The sequence below is a fragment of the Lolium perenne genome, chromosome 1 (assembly GCF_019359855.2).
Source record: "Lolium perenne isolate Kyuss_39 chromosome 1, Kyuss_2.0, whole genome shotgun sequence".
In the NCBI taxonomy this organism is placed as follows: Eukaryota; Viridiplantae; Streptophyta; class Magnoliopsida; order Poales; family Poaceae; genus Lolium; species Lolium perenne.
The window spans coordinates 204,949,889-204,973,941 of NC_067244.2; the positions used below are offsets into that span (position 1 = coordinate 204,949,889).

General features: G+C 44.6%; 3 protein-coding genes across 3 annotated transcripts; all 3 read right to left on the bottom strand.

Moving 5' to 3' along the window:
- Positions 1–5,012: 5,012 nt before the first annotated feature.
- On the bottom strand, positions 5,013–8,959 carry LOC127320350 (uncharacterized). Its single transcript, XM_051349815.2, has 3 exons — positions 7,680–8,959; positions 6,539–6,645; positions 5,013–5,276 (listed from the first exon to the last, which is right to left on the bottom strand). Exons 1-2 carry the CDS (start codon positions 8,935–8,937, stop codon positions 6,572–6,574), a joined length of 1,332 nt encoding a protein of 443 aa, XP_051205775.1. The 5' UTR covers positions 8,938–8,959; the 3' UTR covers positions 5,013–5,276; positions 6,539–6,571.
- A 916-nt stretch (positions 8,960–9,875) lies between these two features.
- LOC127320366 (uncharacterized) lies at positions 9,876–13,388 on the bottom strand. Its single transcript, XM_051349816.2, has 3 exons — positions 12,048–13,388; positions 10,954–11,070; positions 9,876–10,274 (listed from the first exon to the last, which is right to left on the bottom strand). Exons 1-2 carry the CDS (start codon positions 13,285–13,287, stop codon positions 10,979–10,981), a joined length of 1,332 nt encoding a protein of 443 aa, XP_051205776.1. The 5' UTR covers positions 13,288–13,388; the 3' UTR covers positions 9,876–10,274; positions 10,954–10,978.
- Positions 13,389–17,305: 3,917 nt separating this feature from the next.
- LOC127320383 (uncharacterized) lies at positions 17,306–22,297 on the bottom strand. Its single transcript, XM_051349817.2, has 3 exons — positions 20,976–22,297; positions 19,773–19,882; positions 17,306–17,619 (listed from the first exon to the last, which is right to left on the bottom strand). Exons 1-2 carry the CDS (start codon positions 22,210–22,212, stop codon positions 19,797–19,799), a joined length of 1,323 nt encoding a protein of 440 aa, XP_051205777.1. The 5' UTR covers positions 22,213–22,297; the 3' UTR covers positions 17,306–17,619; positions 19,773–19,796.
- Positions 22,298–24,053: the final 1,756 nt, after the last annotated feature.

The following is a 24,053-nucleotide window of genomic DNA, read 5'->3' on the forward strand; positions in this document are numbered from 1 at the left end:
TAATAAAACTAAAATAAAAAGGCGCTCCTTCATGGTATGAGATTGTTGGCAGGCACCCGAGGATTCGGTTAGCCATGGTTTGTGAAAGAAAGGTTGGAAGGAGTGCCACCCAAAAATAAAAAAAATAAAATGGGAGCCGCTCTTTGAAGGTTTGTCTGGCAAGGGGGTTAGAGTGCCCGCTACCATTCGTTGACAACAACAAACACCTCTCAAAATGTTACTTTTATTCTCTTTATATGATTTCAAAAATGAAAAAGCTCTAGCACATGATTTAATCCCTGCTTCCCCCTGCGAAGGGCCTGTCTTTTACTTTATGTTGAGTCAGTAAACCTATTTCCTTCCATCTTAAGCAAGCATTTGAGTTGTTGTGATCAAACCATCTATATTGTGATTTACGTCATCATGTCTTTTACTCTTCCTTGTTTAGTACAAGTTTTATCTGAATGAATATAGCTTTGAAAGTTATCAATGATTATGAGGAGACTATTATGATTGAGTATGCAAGTTGTGCCATATAAACTTTAACATGAGAGCGCTGCTTGATAGATAAGTATAACCTGTTAATTGTTCTCTGACCAAGAACGAAGTTTGCCATCACCAATTATGATTTCTTATGCACCTTTATTTGTGATTACCTTATACTTGTTTCAAGTTGAATTATGTGAGGAAGTTGTTTACTAGAATGTCTTGTGTGAATGAATATGATGCTTCTTGTCTGTATTTTATTTATCGACTCTTCACTCCATAAAGATGTGGTCCTGTTTACCGAGTTCAGTTTCGCTTGGGGACAAGCGAAGTCTAAGCTTGGGGGGAGTTGATACGTCCAATTTGCATCACTATTTTATCTCATAATTTGATGTTATTCATTGATATATTTCATATTTGGAGATGATACTTATGTTATTTCATCTATTTTGCATGTTTCATGATTATTGGAGGATCGCGCACCGGAGTCAGGATTCTGCTGGAAAAAGCGCCGTCAGAATGCAATATTTCGGAAGATCAACAATTGACGGAATTTATATGGAAAATCCTATTTTTCCAGAAGACGAAGGGAGCCAGAAGGGGGAGCCGAGGAGGGCCGCCATGGGCCCACCTCATGGGCCGGCGCGGGCCTTGCCCTGGTCGCGTCGCCCTGTGAGGAGGGGGCCCACAGCCCCCTCTGGCCTCCTCTCCTTTGCGTATTTCTTCGTCCCGAAAACCTAAGCTCCGGGGGGACAGTCGCGAAGAGTTACAGCCGCCTCTGTGGGGCGGAGAACACCAGAGAGAAAAGAGCTCTCCGGCAGGCTGAGATCCACCGGGGAAATTCCCTCCCGGGGGGGAAATCGACGCCATCGTCACCGTCATTGAGCTGGACATCATCTCCATCACCATCATCATCATCTCCATCATCATCACCACCGTCTCCACCGCTGCACATCGTCACCGCTGTAACGATTTGGGTTTGATCTTGATTGTTTGATAGGGGAAACTCTCCCGGTGTTGATTTCTACTTGTTATTGATGCTATTGAGTGAAACCGTTGAACCAAGGTTTATGTTCAGATTGTTATTCATCATCATATCACCTCTGATCATGTTCCATATGATGTCTCGTGAGTAGTTCGTTTAGTTCTTGAGGACATGGGTGATGTCTAAATGTTAGTAGTGAAGTATGGTTGAGTAATATTCAATGTTATGATATTTAAGTTGTGGTGTTATTCTTCTAGTGGTGTCATGTGAACGTCGACTACATGACACTTCACCTTTATGGGCCTAGGGGAATGCATCTTGTACTCGTTTGCCAATTGCGGGGTTGCCGGAGTGACAGAAACCTGAACCCCCGTTGGTATATCGATGCAGGAGGGATAGCAGGATCTCAGAGTTTAAGGCTGTGGTTAGATTTATCTTAATTACTTTCTTGTAGTTGCGGATGCTTGCAAGGGGTATAATCACAAGTATGTATTAGTCCTAGGAAGGGCGGTACATTAGCATAGGTTCACCCACACAACACTTATCAAAACAATGAAGATTAATTAGCCGTATGTAGCGAAAGCACTAGACTAAAATCCCGTGTGTCCTCAAGAACGCTTGGTCATTATAAGTAAACAAACCGGCTTGTCCTTTGTGCTAAAAAGGATTGGGCCACTCGCTGAAATTGTTACTCTCACACTTTACTTACTCGTACTTTATTCAACTGCTACATCAAAACCCCCTGAATACTTGTCTGTGAGCATTTACAGTGAATCCTTCATCGAAACTGCTTGTCAACACCTTCTGCTCCTCGTTGGGATCGACATTCTTACTTATCAAAAATACTACGATACACCCCCTATACTTGTGGGTCATCAGACCCCAACACAAGAACCATCCATGTAGTAGGGAAACCTACCCAAGGTGGGACTCCCACCTCAAGTGGGATTCCCCCCTTCCATGTGGGGGGGTGGCCGGCCCCCTTAGGTGGAGTCCACCTTGGACTCCCCCCTCTAGGGTTGGCCGGCCATGGGGAGGTGGAGTCCCTCCGGGACTCCTCCTTCCTTAGTGACTCCTTCCGGACTTTTCTAGAACCTTCCGTAAAATCACCGGATCATTTTCAAACTTATAAAATGACTTCCTATATATGAATCTTATTCTCCGGACCATTCCGGAACTCCTCGTGATGTCCGGGATCACATCCGAGACTTCGAACAATACTTCGAACTCCATTCCATATTCAAGTTCTACCATTTCAACATCAAACCTTAAGTGTGTCACCCTAGGGTTCGCGAACTATGTGGACATGGGTGAGAACTCTCTCTGACCAATAACCAATAGCGGGATCTGGAGATCCATAATGGCTCCCACATATTCAACGATGACTTTAGTGATCGAATGAACCATTCACATACGATACCAATTCCCTTTGTCACGCGATATTTTACTTGTCCGAGGTTTGATCATCAGTATCACTCTATACCTTGTTCAAACTCGTCTCCTGACAAGTACTCTTTACTCGTACCGTGGTATGTGGTCTCTTATGAACTTATTCATATGCTTGCAAGACATTAGACGACATTCCACCGAGAGGGCCCAGAGTATATCTATCCGTCATCGGGATGGACAAATCCCACTGTTGATCCATATGCCTCAACTCATACTTTCCGGATACTTAATCTCACCTTTATAACCACCCATTTACGCAGTGGCGTTTGATGTAATCAAAGTACCTTTCCGGTATAAGTGATTTATATGATCTTATGGTCATAAGGACTAGGTAACTATGTATCGAAAGCTTATAGAAAATAACTTAATGACGTGATCTAATGCTTCGCTTAATTGGGTGTGTCCATTACATCATTCATACAATGATATAACCTTGTTATTAATAACATCCAATGTTCATGATTATGAAACTAATCATCTATTAATCAACAAGCTAGTTAAGAGGCATACTAGGGACTCTTTGTTGTTTACATATCACACATGTATCAATGTTTCGGTTAATACAATTATAGCATGGTATATAAACATTTATCATAAACATAAAGATATATAATAACCACTACTCCAGTTTTATTATCTTCCACCTACTTCTCTTTGTGTTATGGGCTTATGGATACACTGTGGCTGAATAACTAATAACCTTCTCTAACTATCAAATAAAATTGCTACCACAATTCCTGTATTCGATGCAGATAAATCTGTGATGTAATAAAAATATTCTGTCAGTGTTGTTGCTATTATTCAATTTCTTTTCGCATTGATCAAATGAATATTTTTCAGGCAAGAAAGACATCAAGAAAGACAAGACTTTGGCAGATGTTCTCGTTCGTGCAGGCACTCCTTAGAAGTGATGAAGGTACCAAGTTACCAGTGAATGAGTCTCTCGTTGCTTTCTTTAGTGAGGCTAGTAATATTTTTTAGCATCCAAATCAGACTGTTAACATATTCAGTTTGTAGAATATTTATTATTGAAGAGTGCTACTTGAACATATGTTATTTCATTCCTATTCTTGTGACAGCCATCCAGGTGTATTAGTGTCTCTGAACTAGCCAGCGCAAAGTATTCTTAGCCTTGTTCATCTGCTCCTCACTTTATTAGAACCTTATTTTTCTTCTCAGGTTTCTTAAGACTGACAGATGCTGCCGCTCTAGTTTCCCAAATGGGCTTATCTCATCAATTCCCAAATGGATAATTGTCTTTGGAATGATTCGAAGGACAAGAGAAAACCGCACTTGGAAAATTGGAATTTGGTGTGTATGCCTAAAGCTTAAGGCGGATTAGGCATTCCCTGTCTTAGGGATGTAAACATCTGTCTCCTAGCATCTTGGCTGAAAAGATATGTCTCCAGCAACGATGAACTCTGGAAAACTGTTGTCACGCCAAGTATCCCACCAACAACCCAAACATTTTTTTCTTGCAAGGAGGTCAAAACTTATAATTTTTCAAAGCGTTTTTGTGGGCAGTGAACTCTGTTCAATTTGGCTATAGGTGGGTGGTTGGAAATGGTTCTAAAATTAGGTTCTGGGACGATACCTGGTTCGGCACATCTCCATGTGGGACATTTACTGTATATGCAATGAACAACCTGCCGCCATCAAAACTATGGCCTATCTATGATGAGGCGAAGGAAAACCTGAAGAATCTGGGTGAATTCCTTATCCTCCATGTCAAGAGAGAGAGCAACACGTTTGTAGATGCTCTAGGTAAGATTGCCAGGTCAGCTGGCAACTGTTTTTGGACAAGCCAACCTCTAGACTTAGTGCATGATCTTGTAACACAGGACACTCGTGTAAACTTTGATGCATTGATTATATAAAGCTCTCTTTCACTTAAAAAAACTTATCAACTGCTGAGTACGCCAGGATTCCAAGTCTCCAAGATCAGCCACCCTCCAGAGCAGCTTAAAGCTCTCCAAAATAAAGGTTCTTCTCAGTAGTAAGTACAAACAGAGTACTCACTTGTACGTTCAAAGAATCATTATTACTTCATCACATCTCTCACTCGTAATGTAGGATGGGTAAGCAGGGAGGTCTCTTATCAAAATTTCTCAAATTTGAGTTAAACGTGTGTTGCATCCACCTTTTACTGCAAAAACATGAGTGTATTGTCTTGCAACCAAACATTGACTTAATTGAGTGATTCTACTAGAATGTTCAACTGTGAACTTAAATTCCGAACCAACTCCGAGATTTTCCCCAATACGAGTAGTTCATGAGCAAACTCCAAAAAACCAAACTTCTCCAGCTTTTCCACAAAATGGGTGTGACGGCAAACTGCCACCATCAGCTACTACTTATTTTTTTAGATTTAATACACCTGAAAACAAAACATCGGAGACACTTTAATATAAACATATAAGTGGAATGACTGGCAGAGGAAATAAAGAGCAGAAAAAAAATGTGAACAGAATTCCTAAACAAGTCCATCTACATATGTCCCTTTTAATTTGAAATGAACAGTGAGTTAGTATTCTGATAACAACCATTTCTTGATTGCAGCAGAAACACACAATGTATAATCATTTATTATGAAATCGCAATTTCCAGTTTCAAGCTTGATCAGTTGGTGATAGTATTTGAGGAAAAAGAAAAGAAAATGCCGAATTGGATATTATGGTGACAAAGTGAGGCGTCCTTCAGGTTCTTATCAATGATGTATTGCTCAGTTGGTAGTTCTGCACTTAATATATATGTTAATCACTTGTTATGAAATTGCAATTTCCTGTTTCAAGCATGATCAGTTAGTGATAGTATTTCGGGAAAAAGAAAATACAATGCTTAAATAGATATCATGGTGAGGCGAGGCATTCTTCAGGTTCTTATAAATGATTTATTTCCCAGTCTGCAGTCCTGTACCTAATATGTTAATCATGCCTGCTAGTTCTGAAACACCCTTTTAGATGATGGAATCTGGTTCAGCAAACAGTAATATTCCTGGACAAAGGTTCCATGCTAAAAGATATATCAATAGTTTTTCAGTAGCATTACATGCTGCCTGCTGCTGCCACAAGGCTCTACCACCTGGAAGAACTAGTTCAATTAGCCTGGTTAGAATTATACTGAACGTGCCGACTAAGCCAGACTAGGGCTTTTAGTTTGGGTTTCTTTCCGATGGTTTCGGCATGTTTCCACCGTAAACTAAACATGCCATGTACACACAATGTCCTGTTTTCCCTATTCTATATGAAAAGGAGTGATCCTGCCAGTTGCTTACAAAAAAATTATACCGAATGATCTGCGAATATTAAATATTTGGGCACGTGTATTAGTTATTACAAAGCTTGTTATGACATAGACACACTGAAAACTGACTGACATGTAATTCTGTAACTAGAAGTTAACCAGGACGGCAGACTGGTATTAATGATGACAACATATTTGGCAATAAATACTAGTAAGTAATTGACAAAATGTGCACAGCATTGCTTTTTGAAATCATAAACTGAATGACGCGAGTAACATATGTATGCAAGAAGAATACATCATCCTGAACATGTGAATGGGCGACATACAGCTAACAATGTATGGATAGTGGATCAATATAGAAGCATGAGCTGAGAGATATATAGAATATAGTACCGAGAGATAAATCAATTTCTAACTTGGGGTGCTTCACTTCGTGTGACTTCCGCCAGAACGAACCAGAACATCTGCCAAAGTCTCTTTTTCCCCATCGCCCTTCTTGCCTGAAAATGCAAATTCCTCTAATGAAGGTACACGAAATTGAACAAAATACTAACACAAAACAATTTATACAACATTATATATTTGTGCATTGTATACAGGGAAACATTCCAAGTCATTATTGGCTTGGTTATATAGAGAAACCATTGTACGCCTTTCCTAATAGCACTAATCATTTGACAAATGTAAATAGGCCGGCTTTATATATCCGTCTGTGCCAAGTCCCCACACAATGATAAACATATCCTACCCTCAGTGCACTTCTAAACAAATTCTGTCATAGATGGCCGGCAAAACACACACATACACACACACACAAGAAAAGGGCAAGCGCGCGTGAGCCTCTAGGAACATGTAAATGTAGAATTTTCAAATGTGACCATTTCAGGTATATATCTGGGAGGTGCTAGAAGTTTCAGGTAGGTGACATGGGACATTGGAATTGAAAACTCGAGTTCCAAGTGCTATGGACATTTTTAACCCAAGAAGTGAATGAGAATTACTAGTAGAATGATTACAGTTTAGATAAAATTGGCATTGCATTTAGTCCTAGACTTCAACTTATGTTAGTAGGGTACCTTGGAGGCAAAGATGTTAGCAGTCACACCACCGCTCTTATAAACCCAAAAATCCCCTATCCCAATTCTCAGAGGACATGGATAGAAACTTCTGAGGCATTGCTATGGTTATGTCTAAGGAAAAATTATGCAAATAACTTTTTGGCACTATATTTTGGAATGAAGGAAGTACAATATATTCCTTGACTGGAACTTCTAGTAGTAAGATGATTTCGTGTATAATTTTCCCTACACCTAAACTGATAAACAATGGCAGCATATTTCAAAGCTCTACAGAGCATTTGTTCCTCATCCAAATCATATATAGTGCAGCTATATATAAAGAATTACGCTCGGTCATTACTCCCACATTATGATTGTAAACAGATTCTTTGAAAATAAGATCGCCCAACAAAATCTCATGGACAATGCAAAATTGCAACCCAGGCTAGTAGCAATTCAAAGGAGCTAGTGATTACCTGCAGCAGGGATCCGGCTCGATTCAAGCCAGGGTGGAAGCACGCATGTGATGCAGGTACCGGTGCCGTTCCGCGGAGAACTCCCTATCACCTCCTCCCTGTTCATGTCCACGACGATGACATGCTCTCCGACGGACAGGTAGATGACATTGCCGTCCAGTGGGTGAAGGGCGCTAATTTGAGGCGTGGTCTTCTCGGGCAAGGGCAGCCACGGATGGTCTCCATCGGCCCAGAGACGGCTGAGCACCAGGCGGTGCTCGAGCGTCCAGGCGCTGCCCTGGTCGTCGAGCGCGAAGACGGTGAGCACGAACGGCTCCCGATCCCACACCTCGACATACCGCAGCCTTCCCTCGCTGACCCCCATGCGCCGGTACCTACCCAGCGCACATCTCCGGTAGGCCTCTCCCTCCTCGAAGGTACGCAGCAGCTTCCCGGTGGGCGCTGTGCTGCGTGCAGGCAGCACGCTGCCTCTCGGCAGCTCGACGAACCGGGGCTCCGGCCTGTCGCTGAACGGGTCCGCCGAGATGGCGCCCCAGGTCAGGTCCACCCACCACAGCCGGCCGCCGAAGGCAACCGCCTCTTGGTCGAACCCACCGTTCTCGAAGAAGACCCGGCGCGCGAGCGGGAGTCGGCACGGCGCGGTGACCGCGACCTCCCAGCCGCCCGTGTCCGAGAGGAACCGGAGCATCGTGTTCCCCTGCAGCTCCGCGACGACGAACCTGTCGGGCGGCCCGTGGCCGCGGTCGGCTTGGGTGAGGACGCCCATGTGAGGGCCGCACGCGATCTGCTTCGGGCCGTTCCCGATGTCGGGGAGGCGGGTGAGTTGGCCGGTGAGCGGGTTGCAGAGGAAGCGCGTGATGTCTGGGTTGTGCTCGGGGACGATCTCTGTGATCATCTGGCGCACGTGATGGGCGCCCTGCTTCGCGAGGATGGGAGCCGGGAAGCGCATGTCGTAGATGGTGACGAGGACGAGGCCGTCGCCGCTCGCGGAGCATACCTGGCCGCCGAGGAGCTGAGTGACGTCGCTGTCGGGGTCGGGTACGTCGCTGGTGTTGACGTGGAGCGCCGGGACGGCGAGCTGGGAGAAGTCCGGGGGCTCGACGATGCGCGCACACGAGCGCAGTCCCGACCCGACGGCCGGTGTCGCCTGCTCGAACAAGACCCAGGGAGGACGCGAGGAGGAGACGCCCGTGGAGAAGGAGCGGCGTAGGCGGCCAGAGACGGCGGCGGAGAGAGCCAGTAGGCGGCGGAGCGACATCAGAGTGTCGTGACGAGACGTGGGCGGCGCACACTGTGGGGGTGATGCGGTGATGTGGGCAGAGAGCACGAGACCAGAAGGATTCCCGACGGTTCACATGGACTGGGTGCACACCAGCGGTACGGGTGAAAGCTGTGTGGGGTTGTGCCACCGCGTAGGCAAACGATACAGCTCTTTCGGGCCCACAGGTCAGTGACTTTGGTCTACGAGGCTGGTCTATGCAGAGAATCTCCTGAATGCCGTGCTAGCAGGGCCTGCAAAAGGTCGGTTTGAACGGCATCGCCCCATTGGCTGTGCAGACTGCTGAGCATACGTCATCATTTTCCCGCCAAAATTTTCCCTTTTTTTGGCTGGGTAGGTATTCTACTTTGACTGCTACTAGGTGCCTAGGACCAGTAGTGGAGTACAGTCGTCGATGCTCGCAAAACTTGCAGGTCCGCGTCTTAGAAGTATTAGTAAAAAACTTTTAACTTGGAATTTCATGGTCAAATAGTGAATTTTCAAAACTCTAAATGAGCATCTAAAATAATTGCAGATAAAAATGGCAAATGAGATCACTTTTTTTGGATAAAAAATTATTTAAATATTTGTTGGCATACAAAATGATATCACTAGGGATCCTTAATTGAAATGATGACATGTGCAGCAAATCAGTCATTGGCCAATTTTGACAGATGAAAGACAGTAAACGATCAGCAGCCGACCATCCTACAGTAGCTCACATCCAGGTAAAAAATCTGGCATGGAGCATACAGGCCCATTGCAGAGTAAAAGGACTCCAAATATCCAAGATCAGCCACACTTCAGAAGAGTTTGAACCAAGTATCTTCTCAACAAGTCAATGCCAAGGATTAAGCTAGACTCCAGGTTGAATAACAATGCAAGAACACATTGGTTTAATCTTACAGACCAGTCAATTCAGAGCAAGCGTTCTCAAGTTAAATAAGGTTCTAGATTCCACAATGATATATAATACAGAGTTGTTGATAATAACAAGATCCCAGAACAGTCTAGGCCAAGATATTCATAGTTCTGACTTCTAAAGGCTACTGATCCATTCAAAGTTAAAAGGACATGATGTTGTTGTTGACTGTCAATCCATGCTGAACTGCTGATAGAATCCAGCCGTTCTACTAAAGCTCAAGAGGTGAACAAGCAAAGGCAGAATAAGTAAAACATTTCCCAGATTTCCCCAAATTGTCATCGAGCAAGTGCACCAACAAATTCTAACAAACCCTGACTTCTCACAGAATTTCCCCAAAACGAGAGTTCGGAAGACTACCACCATCAGTTTCCTAGTTCTCCAAAACAACTCTTCTCTTACAAGTCTTAGAAACCTGCAAAACAAGTGGTAAACATAAACATGAGTCTCACCAATCTCATTGCAATAGTTCCTAACAAGAAATATACACTAGGGACATATGAATACTCATATGGAGAGAATGCTGGACATAAACAATAGATGTTCCTCCCCATTTGTTTCCTGGGCTCAATATAAATACAACTAAACAGAAGCATGGGTTCAGAAGTAAGCAGCAACACAAGAAGATCCACATCCACATTGCTTTGAAACAATGACAAAAATGAGGTGCCATCTGAACATTGCAACATGCGTTGTTTATTTTCTATTTTCTGTTGCAACAAAAATTACGAAATGCTCATTTTATAAAGTAGCAAGAGCCTGGTTCAGTTTAGGCAAGATCAGTTGGTGATAATATTTGCAGTGATGAAAGACAATGGCTTATTATGAAAATACTCGGTATGTACATGTACTAAGCTCTAATAAACATTATGATTTTTCACACCCCCCCCCCCCCCCCTTTTTTTTTGTGAAATAACGAGTCATGACTAGTGAATCACAAAATAGTAATACACAATACTATATATGGCAGCCGGTAGACAAATGCACCAAATAGTACTTCTGTTAATTCGAAGTAACAAATTGCAAACATTTTAAGTGGAATGAAATGTCATAAATAATGTATGATACAAGGAGAGATAGTTGTGAGAAAGTACCAAAATATAAATTATCTGGTACACTTCATTTCATCAGCTCTACTTTTACATGTAGAGTGTCCTTTTTGTCCGCATCTGGCGAAACCTCCCTTTTGGCAGTAGTCTTCTTGCTCAACCCTTCAATCATGCAAACAAGAGGTTAAACAATCAAAACAAGGTAAACATTTGTCTGCACAGTATACAAGCCATGAAATGGCATAACAAATACATTGAACAATAGTACTGAGCTGATATACCTTTGCAATAATTACATGAAAGAAATGCAATAGAGTGATAGGGATTCGAATAACCAATCAAATCAATAACAAAAAAAACACCATGTTCCCTGGGATGTCCTAATACATAATACGTGTGCGACGATATTAAAATCCAGAAACAAAGATACAACATTACACTATATTTAGAAAAAAAAAAAATTGGACAACAATGAAAAGAGAATACAAAGTAGCATACAAGCTCCAATGAGTGGCATTGAGAGGGAAGGAGTGGTGCAGCAAAGATGGCATCTAGCTCCGCACATGGCAGGAAAGCAGTGTATATTGGAAGAATGTTTTAATTATATAAATAATTAAACACAGACATAGATTTGATACTTGGCAATACAAAATTGATGTATTGGTAAAGGATACAGAAGGGGTAACCTTTATCTACCAATACAAAGTTCATATGCTGATAATCTCTCCATATGTATATCTAAATCTAATAAAAGCATAAAAAATAGGCCATCACAAATGACATACACCGTGGCGGACACTAGGATGGGACATGGCCCATTGTGATGTAAAGGGCAGCTGTACCAGAAGATTTGGGACAAACAGACTAGAACCTTCTTAAGACTTTCACTTGGCTCTACTCCTTTTGTATCTAGTAGTGGTAGAACCACAATACAAAGGATCCAAACACTACTTCTCTAACCCAAATTCATCTCAATTCACACGAAATTCTAGCACAATTTATATACAGAGGGGCCGGCAGTGTACACAAGCCTCCAAGCACATCATTTCAGAAGGCAGATTTAAATGGAATGTGTCCAATCTAACATAAGTTCAGTACAGATGATTCAAACAAGCAACACAAGGAGCTGTGGAAATTACCTGCATAAGGAATTTGGCTTGTTTCGAGCCAATCTGGGAGCACACATGGTAGGAGGGGGAATTCAGGTACATCCAGTCGAGAACTGCCAGTAACCTTCTTGTTAACCATGTCCACGCCGAGAATCTGGTCGCCACAGACGAGGTACACCACATTGGCGTTGAGCGGGTCAATGGCCCCAATCGCCGGCATCTCCTTCAAGGGTGCAAACTGCTGGTTGCGGTCGTCCATCCAAATGTGGAGAAATGGCACCTCGTGGTCCAGCGTCCAGGAGCTGCCCCCGTCGTCGAGAGAGAAGGAACTGATCACAAAAGGCTTCTCCTTGGACACCTCGACGTAGCGCATCCTCCCCTCGCTGACCCCCATGCGCCGGTACCTGCCAAGTTTCCTCGTTAGCACCATGCCCTCCAGGTCAGGCAGCACGCTCCCTCTGGGCAGCTCGGTGAAGCAGAGCTCCGGGCGGTCGCTGAGAGGATCCACCGAGACGGCGCCCCAGCTCTCGTCGACCCACCACAGCCGGCCGCCGAAAGCCACCACGGCGTTGCCGATGGCCATCCGCCGCCCAGCTGCTGGCAAAGGGGAGGGCAAGCCCACCAACTTTTCCCACTTCCCTGTCTCGGACAGAAACCGGCGCATGACGAATCCCCCCTCCTCCTCGCCTCCATCTCCGAGGGTGAACATCTCAGCCACCGCGTACCTGGCGGGCGGTCCTTGGTCGCGTTCGGCTTGGGTGAGGAGGCCGAGGTGGTGGTACATGGTTGTCCTCTTGGTGCCGTCGAGGTCCGGGAGGCGGTACAGCTCGCCGCTGAGCGGGTTGCAGATGAAGCGCGAGCCTTCGGGATTGATGTCCATGTCCGCCAAGGACAGGCCGAGCAGCGCAGAAGCTAGGGAGGATTCTTCGTCGTCGTCGCCGGCGATGGCGGGGATGTCGTAGCGGGCTTCCCAGAAGCGCACGAGGAGGAAGCCGTCGCTGCTGATGGCGCCGACTTGGCCCGAGACGAAGCCGTACTTGCCGGTCTTGGGGTCGGGGAGGGGGCGCGGGAGGACGAAGTGGGCGGGGACGGTGAGGTTGGTGACGAACGGGGGCTCGTCGAGGTGGAAGGACGCGCCCGGCGCCGGCGCCCCTGACTCGTCCACCGAGGTGAGCTGGAGCAGGGCCCACGGCGGGCGCGGGCGGGACGTGGCCGTGTAGAGGGAGCGGCGGATGCCGCCGGCGACGGCACCGGACAGGCGGCGGAGCATCTTGGCGAGGATGCGGCGATTTGGGACTGGAAGAGGGTCTGGGTGTGAATTTGGAGAGCGAGTGGTGTTGCAGTGGAGTTGGTTCACGCGACAGAAATGCCAGACGCCTAGACCTGTGCTGTGCACAAGAGTGTCGTGAGCTTGGTCCACGTACATTTTCTTTCCTCTGCCTTTTTCTTTTTTGACCCGGCCGGCTGTATGTTTGAATTCCCTCAAAAGCGTCTCCTAATTTTTTTATGATTTTATTTTTTTCGATAAAGGAAACGCAGCACCCTAATGGCACTACGGATGCACACAGCCAAAAAAGGAAAAGAAAATTAAGAAATAAAAGTCCCGCTACAGTATCTCGGCCTAACAACAGCAATACATCCACCGCCAAGACAACACCTGAAGTACAGACTCTCCAAAAACGACGCCTCCAAGAATGGAACAGTGCGTTAACACCATTGTCGCCCGATCAAAAGATCTTAGGTTTTCACCCTGAAGATAGTCCCCGCTATCAAAACAATGCCTCCAACAAGGTCATTGCCAGGTACAACCAGTTAAGGCCAGACCTTGAGTTTTCACCCTGAAAGGTAGGACTCTGAACTTCACATGTGTTGTCGCCCCCACTTTCATACCGCTGCTGTGAAGCCCGGAACACCAAGCAAATCCCTCAACAGCGCAGAGATTTGAACCTCCCTTAGCTAGTCCTCCCCTCCGGCTTTCATGAAATTCCCTTCTTCCGACTTTCATCATGGATCCATAGTCACTTGATGTCAACACAGAAAAAGAGCTTCGCGCCGCTTCCTCCAGAACCAATCGGTCGGAATAAAAGCATGGGTGCGCACGACCGAATACCACCGATCCAGCAAACTCCAGGCAAAAAGCACTGTTACATTCGCCGGAGGAGCCTTTCGGAACTCAACACTCCGGCTAGATCACGAGTCCAGGCCTCCAGTAGGTCTTCATCTTCACGCAAGAGAGACCCTAGGACCACCACCTTTATTCAGGTCGGACCCCCACGTCGGCGACCGTCCCGGGCTGGCCATGCCAACCCTCCACCGACGACTCCGTCGCCGGCTTCCAAGCATCTCCATCTCGCCGCCGGAACGCGGTGATAGATCGATAGATCCACCACCACCAACCGCAGGCCGACCCTCTCCGGTGAAGAAGAGGGCCACCTCCACCTCCGACAGATTTATGATTTTATTTAAAATAAATAAATATGTTTGACAACATATTCTCCAAATTAAATGTTAACAAGCAACAAAGTAAATAGAAGTTGGGCTGGATCAAGGCGTAGTTGATGCCTCTGAGGAGCCTCCATAAATGCTCTACAGGATCATATTGCAACTAAGCGTGAACATTGTTGTCACTAACAGTAGGGAAACCCACGCAGCTAAAGTGGCTGACGATTCAAGCGGTGGTGAAGGGGTGGGGGCAACGAACAGGACGCACGACGTGAAAGAAAAGCGCAAAGCAACGGTATCGGCTATGGTCGCTAGCATGTAAGAATCCACACACGTTTTTGTTTTGTTCGGCGTCCTCTATGTAGCGAGGATGGGCTCAGGACGCTGGATACTGTATTGAGACGCGCCAGATGAAAATATGATTTAGGGTGTTAGATGTATATATCTGTCTATTGTAGTTTCTCCATATGTTAGGGGGCTTTCTGCATATGTGCACCTGTACATGTACTATATATTGTGGCCTTTGGCCCCCTGGTAATACAACAAGCATATTATTATAACATGGTATCAGAGCCCAGGTCTCGAGTTCAGACTTTTGGTTCAAGTGGTTAGTGCATGAAGTTTAACATGGTATCAGAGCCAAAATCGATTCTAGTTCCCGGCCGACGTTGCTTGTTCCCGGCCGAAGTTACTCCTTGATCTCCAGTTCTCCACGCTCATCGATCCCGCTCGCCAAGACTACCCGACGCCCTCTCCTCGATCTTCGCCCCGCTCGATCCCGCTCGCAGCGCCAGACGCCCGCTCGATCCCGCTCGATCCGGATCTTCCTCGCGCCAGGCCTCCTCCTCGATCTCCACTCGCGCCCGGCCGCCTCCTCCGCCCGCCTCCTGCTTCGCTCCGGCCGATTCGCCCCGGGCTCCTCCCGCCGCACGCCAGGACCCGACGCCTAGGACTCGCTCGATCTCGAGCGCCAGGACGCCGCCCGACGCCCTCGTCCTCGCCCAGTCCAGGCCTCGTCCTCGCCCAGCTCCTGCAGGCCCGGCCCGCTCTGCTCTCTGCCCCGTCTTCCGCCTGCTCTGCTCCCAATTCGCGCCGCCGACTCCCAATCTGCGCCGCCGGCCTGTTTCTTGTCTACTCTGCAAGTTGACTTCGATCTGTTACAAAAAAAAATCAAAAAAAAAAATACTGTCGTCGGCTGTTGTTACCCGATGTCTTCTTCCGCTGATCCCGCCTTATCTTTGGGCCTCCCTTCGGTACTTGGTATCTGTCCGCTGCCTCCATGTATGACGGCTAGCCATTCTTCGTCGCCGTTTGCGGCCTCTTCACGCGGCTCTGCCCGCGCTTCACCGACTCCGTCTACGTCGGCTCACCGCTCTATACCGACTTTTGCGGCCTCTTCATGCGGCTCTGCCCGCGCTTCGCCGACTTCGTCTACGTCGGTCCGTCGCTCTACATCGACTTTTGCGGCCTCTTCACGTGGTTATGACCGCGCTTTGCCGACTCTGTCTTCATCGGCATGTTGCTCTCCGTCGCTCCCTTTGGTGGCCACGTGCACGTGATCCGGTCAAGCATGAGCTGACCAAGCATATCGGTGTTGATGCTTTTTACACACGTGCACATGTACAGGATGATGTTGTTGTGGTTCATTATGTGCTTCAGATTTGCAGTTGGCGGATTTCTTTACGAAGGCACAGACTCGAGCGCAGCATGATTTCTTACTCTCCAAACTCAGTGTTGTGGATCCACCATGAGTTTGAGGGGGGGGTGTTAGATGTATATATATATGTCTATTGTAGTTTCCCCATATGTTAGGGGGCTTTCTGCATATGTGCACATGTACATGTACTATATATTGTGGCCTTTGGCACCCTGGTAATACAACAAGCATATTATTATAACATAGGGAACGCGGCTAGGGAAGTTCAAACGTTAGACGCTCCCTAAATCCTTTTGGAGAACGATTTTGGGACGCGATTGGAGATGCTTTGATGAGTAGATTTGTAAGTTGTTTCATTTGAGTATAACAGAAAATGGTGGCTAAAGTGATATGCTTAGAGCCCAAATTAAATCGGATTTGCTATTGACAAGTCGGTCGGATTTTTTCTCTGTCCCACCGAAAGCTTTTTTTGTTCTGAAATATTATTAGTGGATATTCATTTGTATGTATTTTTTAGAAACATGTCTTTTTTTCCATATAGGTCCATCTTAAATTTACATGTCATCTTAAATTTATAGCTGCATCTTAAAATTTTCCATATATGGCTTTACAGAAGATGCTTTGCGGGAGGCAAGCTATTTTTCTTTTGGTTTTCCTTTTCGAGTTTGTGGTAGCTTTATAGGCTAATTTTTTCTTTTCTTTTTTCTGGTTAGTGTTTAAATACTAAGTTCAACCCATTGAGATGTTAAGATATGCTTACAAATGTTAAGGTTGCCGTTTTCTGAGAGCTGATGTTTATCGTAAAAAGATCATCGGAAATTCACATAACTTGAAATGAGAAATGCTAAAATGCATATTGTTGTCCTTTGCGTTACAGAGCCAGAATTCAATTAGGCCCAGGGCCATTACGTTGCGTTTTATCGTAAAAATTACCAAAATTATGTGATTTACCAAAATTACCAGGTAAGAGCGGTGCCAAATCTTCAAATCAACAAAATAAGAAGGAAAAATGTCCTACGCCCCGGGCCAGCCCAGGCAGACCTGGATGTAGGATTTTTTTTCCCCTTATATCAGATTGCCTCTGCCCCAATCAACATGCGGATAAGCAATGCACCGATACAATCTGACAAATAGTTTCCAGATTTTGATGGTTCGAACTTCAAAAAAGGGATCATGAGCAAAGCGAGGCTGATGAGAACTAAACATTACGAGGTGGAACAATATTTTGCAGAGGAGACGGGCATGATTCTTGCAAGTGCATTTTTTGATTGTTCCATCCTAATTGACGACAAAATGCTGTCAGTCTATTCAGCAGGTGAGCACTTAAGTCAAATCCAAAAAAATATAAAAACATCCATGCATTTTTTTTTTTTGCCAAAAGAAAGGTTCAGGGAGCATATCAGCAAATGGAACAGGCCCAAAATTGTCCCAGAATTTCTTCAAAATGGAGTTCCTATCTTTCAGTGCCACCATCAACCAACTTGTTGGTCAATCTTAAGAAACCTGCAAGGCAAAAGAGTAGAATCAGTAAACAAAAATACCTGAAGATATTCTCAGATGCTTTTCTAAAATGCTAGTTGGACAGCAAGTCAGCAATATTTGTATGTCTGTTTCGTAAATCTCAAATGCAGCAAAAATCTAAACCAAATGTTACTGCCCATTGTTGGATAAAATAAACAGTTAGGTTACTTGATACAGATTAAGATACACTAGCAAACAACATACTACCTCTGTCCATAAATATATTATGAAGACACTATTTAGTGTATAGATACATCCATATTTAGACAAATCTAAGACATCTATTTTATGGACGGAAGGAGTACTTCACTTCAATCTTGATTTGGTCGTAAAAGTTCATGATAGTGACTAGCGACAGAATAAAGCTTATCAATGCCAATCTTAGAAGAAGAAGAAAGCTTATCAATGTGAAAAAGGTAAGGTATCCTTTTTTTAGCCTTTTCCTGATTTTATGTATGGGATTATTGGGATAAGTCAGGCCAGGTAGTTCACAATAATTCTGTACCAAGCATTAAAGACTGATGAGCAAAGAGCACATTCAAGCAGCATGCATTATTTTTCTAACAAATGTAGCATGCTTGAAGAAAATAAACTATTCAATGATGTAATCTGCCACAGTTTGAGTATTCAGTACAGAAATAAGACGCCATCATATTCTGGCAGCCATATGTAACTCAACACGATTCGACTAAAAAGAGTTGGAATAAAGGACAACGGTAATATTGCAGTATAAATGTTTGACAATCATTCTCGAACATTTTTTGGACAGTTAAGATAACCAGTTCAATAATGACCTAGAAAAATGACAAACAGTCCAAAACTACTTTTTTCGCGAATCAATAGTCGAAAACTACTTGTTCAAGCACATATTACACGGGCGGTATAAGAGGAATGCAGAACCATGAAACGAGAAAGAATGAGACATAACCAATATCGAACGGAACAAGAAGGTTACCCAAACAAGAAAGAGCTACTCAAGAGAAAATATCACAGATAAGTTAGCGCGATCTCAATTTTCCAGTCTCTATCTACACGAACCAGCATATCTGTGAAGTCTTCCTTTTGCATTTGGTGTTCTTGCTTGAAGGGGTTCCTTCAGTTATGTTATAGATGCAAGAACTTTAAAAATAATGACACAGAATAAGAGCAGTCTTATGTGTGTTAACTATGGCAAAAAAAATGAGTTGGAAAACACATTTTAGACATTTAAAAGGGTACTTGTATTGATGCACGTTGATAATAATAATTAAATAAGCAAATGCATTTTTATATGACAGATAATCCAATACCAACGCAATCAACAAAATACATCAGATTGTCTAGTAATACCAAATCCACCGCTGATATTCTACAAAACAAAGCTAATAATGGTCGATTCACTTCAGAAATGCATGAGCCCATGTGCAATTAATAATTAAGTCTAACAAGTATTTTAGCGTTCGCACTGATTAATGGATTACTCTCCCTTCAGGAACTTCAGTACAATTACAGTTGGTCTACCAGAAAAATAGTCCATGCTAGACAAGTACTTGCTAATAATTCAAGTTTGATGATAAGAGTCAATTTACAGTAGCTCACTTGGTAAAAAGTAGTACATAAATCAGCTCACTCTTTATTAGGTGATAACATTTCAGGATAATAATTAGTGAAGGACAAAATCTTATCATGGTGAAAAGGCAAGCCAGGTATTTGAGTAGAACAGAGTCAACAGATCATGTAATAACCCTATCACTGAAGACAGTAGGAGAAAAACATATTCAAGCAGCATTCTTTTTTCTCCATTCCGCTGAAAAAAATGTAGCATGTCGACATGTAACAGTTAAAGTATACAATCCATAAATGAGAAACCTGTCATATATTTTCCCACAGCCATATGTAAATAAAAATAATACAACTAAAAGAGTTCAAATTAAGGATGCCAATAGTATTGTATCATAAGCTGGACAATTAAGATAACTAGCTCAACATAGTGACTTGGAAGTTGGAGACATGACCAAAGCTACATGTTTCTTCAAGTAACACATTGCACAAGCCGCACAAGAGAAATGCATAATCACGAATACAAGAAAAAATGGGACATATCCAATATCGGATGAACAAGAAGAGTACCTAAAAAAAGAGTTAAGAGAAAGTACCACAGATAAGTTAGCTGGCACACTTCATTTTTTCTGATCTCTGTCTGCACGAACCAGCATGCCTGCCAAAGTGTTCCTTTTGCAACTCGTCTTCTTGCTCGAAAGGGATCCTTCAATTATTTTATATGTAAATTATAAGCAAAAAATGACACAGAAGGAGAGACATATATGTTCCTTAGTTATAGCAAGAAATGAATTTACAAAGAGTACCCCTTTATAAACAGTTAGGCATTTAACAGGACAATTGCATAGGTATACGTTGGCAAAATGAGCACAACACTTTTTGCATCACAACAAATATCAGAATCTCATAGAAATACAAAAAAAGAAAATTCAGATCTTTTGGCAATGCCAAATACCTCAGAAGTCTATAAGCCTATGGGCAACAAAAGCCTCCACAACATTTAAGATAGCACTGAAACTTCAATTCAAATGCAGTTGGTTTATATCGGCGAAACAATTCATGCTAGGCACATGGTCCCAAGCACATGATTTCAAAAGCAACGTAAACAGTACATCTGCAATCTGAGGGCTTTATTAAACGTATCAAACTTACTGCCAATAACGGTGTTATTTCAGAAATTTATGAGACTATGCTTATATAAGTCTCCATAATATTTAAGATACCACTGTGATAAATAAATCACTCATTTCAGAAACTTCAGTATACAAACAGTTGGTTCTATCAACAAAACAGTTCATGCTATGCACATGATTTTAAAATCAATGCAAGCAAATATATGTGCAATCTAAAAGTTATACCAGGGCAAAGATGAGGGCTTTAATATCCAAGGTATCAAGCTTGCTGCCAATAACAGTAAAGTTATTCCAGAAGTCTATGTGAGCCTATGGGTAACAAAAGTCTCCATAGCATTTGAGTTACCACTGATGATAGACGAAATATTCGTTTCAGAAACTTCAATACAACTACAATTGGTTTCTATCAACAAAATAATTCATGCTATGCACAAGGTTCCAAGCACATGATTTCAAAACTTAAGATATCACTGATAAAGGATGGATCACTTGTTTCAGAAACTTGAATACACATACAGTTGGTTTCTATCAACAAAAACAATTCATGGTATGCACAGAAATTTAAATAAATGCATATGAACCCTAACAGTTATAACAGGGCAAACACGAGCGTCTCAATATCCAAATCCAATGTATCATAGAAGCGTACTAAAGAATCATATATACCTGCGCAAGGGATATGGCTTGATTCAAGCCATGTCGGGAGCATGCAGGGCACAAGGAAACCAGAGGGGCACAAGGTTTGACAGCCGATTCTTTCTGGAAGAAAAAACCCTCCCAAGTTTTTCCCCTTAGCCATGTCCAGAACAAGAACAATGCGAGGGCCATAGTTGAGGTACACAAAGTTGGCATTGAATGGATCGATAGCAGCAGTACATGGTATGTTGTGTTCCAGCCCTTCGAAACCTTGGGGCAAGATTGAGGTAGCTTTTATCTTGTAATCCAGCGTCCAGCAGCGGCCCTCTTCGTCGAGCGAAAACGAGCTGACCACGAACGGATTCCTGGTGTTGGACACCTCGACGTAGCGCAGCTTCCCCTCACTGACCCCCACACGCCGGTACCTTCCCAGCGTCGAGGTCCCCACCATGCCAGCCAGGTCAGGCAGCACGCTGTCGTGGGGCAGCTCGACGAAACGGTGCTCCGGCTGGTCGCTGAACGGGTCGACGGAGCAGACGCCCCATCTCACGTCGGCCCACCAAAGCCGGCCGCCGAAGGCCACCACCTCGTGCTTCAGGTCGATGCACATTTTCCGCCCAGCCGGGACAGTGGACGGCCCGACCAGCTCCTGCTCGTCCCACGCCCCTGTTTCCGACAGGAAGCGGCGCACGACTCTGCGGCTCCCCAGTTCACCGCACCCGCCGCGGCAGAGCTGAGCGACCACGTATCTATCAGGCGGGCCGTGGGAGCCGTCGGAGGAGTCGGTGAGCAGGCCGAAGGGCGTGCCCATCTTTGCGACGGCCATGCCCGGGGCAGGGAGGCGGAACAGCTGGCCGCTGAGAGGGTTGCAGACGAAGCGCGACGCGTCCGGCTCGACGGGGCCGCCGGCCGCGTAGAACTCGTGTAGCCAGCTGTGGCGGAACTGGCGGGCGTCGTCGAAGTCGAGGAGGAGAAGGCCGTCGGAGCTCGCGGCGCGGACGGTGCCGCCGAGGAAGCCCGTGGCGTCCCCGTCAGGGTCGATGAGGTGGGCAGGGACGGAGAGCTGCGTGACCAACGAGGCTTTGAAGTGGTCGAGGGACGCGCGCGCGCCCGGTGGCGGCGGCGGCGCCCCTGACTCGTTCAGCGCCGGCCTGTTGTAGAGCATGGTCCACGGAGGGTGAGAGGGCGAGGGCGAGGCCGCCGTGCAGAGGGAGCGGCGCAGGGACGCCGGGACGACGGCGGCGAGGCGTCGGAGCAGGAGGGGCATTTTGCTTTGGAGGAGCCGATGATACGGTGGTGGGTGATGCCGATGCCGGAGTGGCGATGGCCGATGGATTATTAGGGGAAAAGGAGGGTTTGGGCGCACATGGACTCGGTCCATGCTGCTCTGTAAGCTTCTGGCAAAAGGAGGAGCCTTGTTCGTCGAGTCACCCGAGAAGACGACAGGAGAAGGTGACTTCATCAAAGTTCATTGACGCCTGTTTCAGTTTCTTCAAAAGGAAAAGAAAAATAACAATTGGACCCGCGGTAGTGCGGTACAAATAGTTGTCCAGCACGTGCAGTTCAGTAAAAATAGGTGCAAAATGTGTTTTCGGGTACAAATAGTAATCAGCATGGTGCAAATTAGCCAAACTAGTAAGGAACACACAGGTGGCTGCCACGATGGATAAGTAATTTTGCACAAAAAAAAGTCCTTAAAAACCAGAAGTACTAGCAATTTAGGTTCTTCGACCAGGCACGCCAATGAAAATCAGGAAAAGGCCCTCATTTTCATTTGTATTTCTACTTTAGCCCGTGTTGTTCCATCTACCTTGATCTTGCGCGGGCTATTCTGTTTTGGTGAGTTTCATGTTCACCTTTAGGACGTTGGTGAGGACGACGAATGTGGACCTCGACCAAGGTCACGATGGCCTATGATCCGCACCTCCGCAGATGGGACGAATGTTCTTCGCACTACAATAAGTGTGTCACCTCTCATGTAGTTGCTTATGAAATGCTCTGCTCTGCCGCTCGCGTCAATGCGGTTAGAGGTTTAGTTAGGGTTCATGTGATGATGATCATAGAGGTGCTTAGCTGCAAAACTAGATGTAATTGGTACGGATAGTGTGTATGAAACATTTACCCCATGTATCAACGCAATTTGTTTGTGTTTGGATGCTGCCCTCTTTTGGTGTGATTTCCATGCCTACAAACCCTGGAATTTGATGGATGAATGAGTTGTGATTGGGTTTCTATATGATGTGTTAAGCTTGTAGTCAATGCCTAAGCAATAGTGTAGGTGTACGATCACATCAATAGGGATTAAGTAAATCCCATGTTTTGGAAAATTTTAACACTCAATGTTTGTTTCTTGTTTTTAATTTTGTGGATTAGCAATTAAGAAAAGGAGCAACTCTGTGAGTTGGTTCCAAACTTTTTGAGCATAGCATAATTTGTTGTTGCATTGAAGCCCATGTTTTGGCATGTGCTAACACCCAATGCTACTCTTTTCTGTTTTTTTTTTCATGTGTTATTTAAATATAGTAAATACTGAAAATTTGATTAAATTATATGTGTCCTACGAATTTAAATAATATACCAGTGTGAATTTATTTCATATTGGTGTAATGTAGGTGATGATCCTAGTAAAAGTTCACTTCAACGATGCATAATGGTTTTGTGGCCAACATGAGAATCTTTGCTACATCAGTGGGACCATTGATATTTTTGACAACTGCAATACTGGCACGCATTAGTTCTTTGGATTCAAGATTTCATTAGACAGTGCTAGGGCATGAGGTCACTAACAAACTCAAGTATATTGGTGCCTTCCTAGGAAGATATAACATGTGGAATAGTTTGCATTTAGAGTGAATCCCACATCCTTGGAATGACAACAACTCTCAAGGACCAGAAAACTTTGTGCGTTTTGTGGATCGCCAACTGATGTCTACGTGTGCTTCTATTCTTGTAGACAATGTTGGGCCTCCAAGAGCAGAGGTTTGTAGAACAGCAGCAAGTTTCCCTTAAGTGAATTACCCAAGGTTTATCGAACTCAGGGAGGTAGAGGTCAGAGATATTCCTCTCAAGCAACCCTGCAATTACGATACAAGAAGTCTCTTGTGTCCC

Coding starts and splice junctions, on each gene's coding strand:
- LOC127320350 (XM_051349815.2), bottom strand. CDS start 8,937: ATGTCGCTCCGCCGCCTACTGGCTCTCTCCGCCGCCGTCTCTGGCCGC. Junction 6,646..7,679: donor GAGCCGGATCCCTGCTGCAG/GTAATCACTAGC, acceptor TTGCATTTTCAG/GCAAGAAGGGCGATGGGGAA.
- LOC127320366 (XM_051349816.2), bottom strand. CDS start 13,287: ATGCTCCGCCGCCTGTCCGGTGCCGTCGCCGGCGGCATCCGCCGCTCC. Junction 11,071..12,047: donor AAGCCAAATTCCTTATGCAG/GTAATTTCCACA, acceptor GCATGATTGAAG/GGTTGAGCAAGAAGACTACT.
- LOC127320383 (XM_051349817.2), bottom strand. CDS start 22,212: ATGCCCCTCCTGCTCCGACGCCTCGCCGCCGTCGTCCCGGCGTCCCTG. Junction 19,883..20,975: donor AAGCCATATCCCTTGCGCAG/GTATATATGATT, acceptor AAATAATTGAAG/GATCCCTTTCGAGCAAGAAG.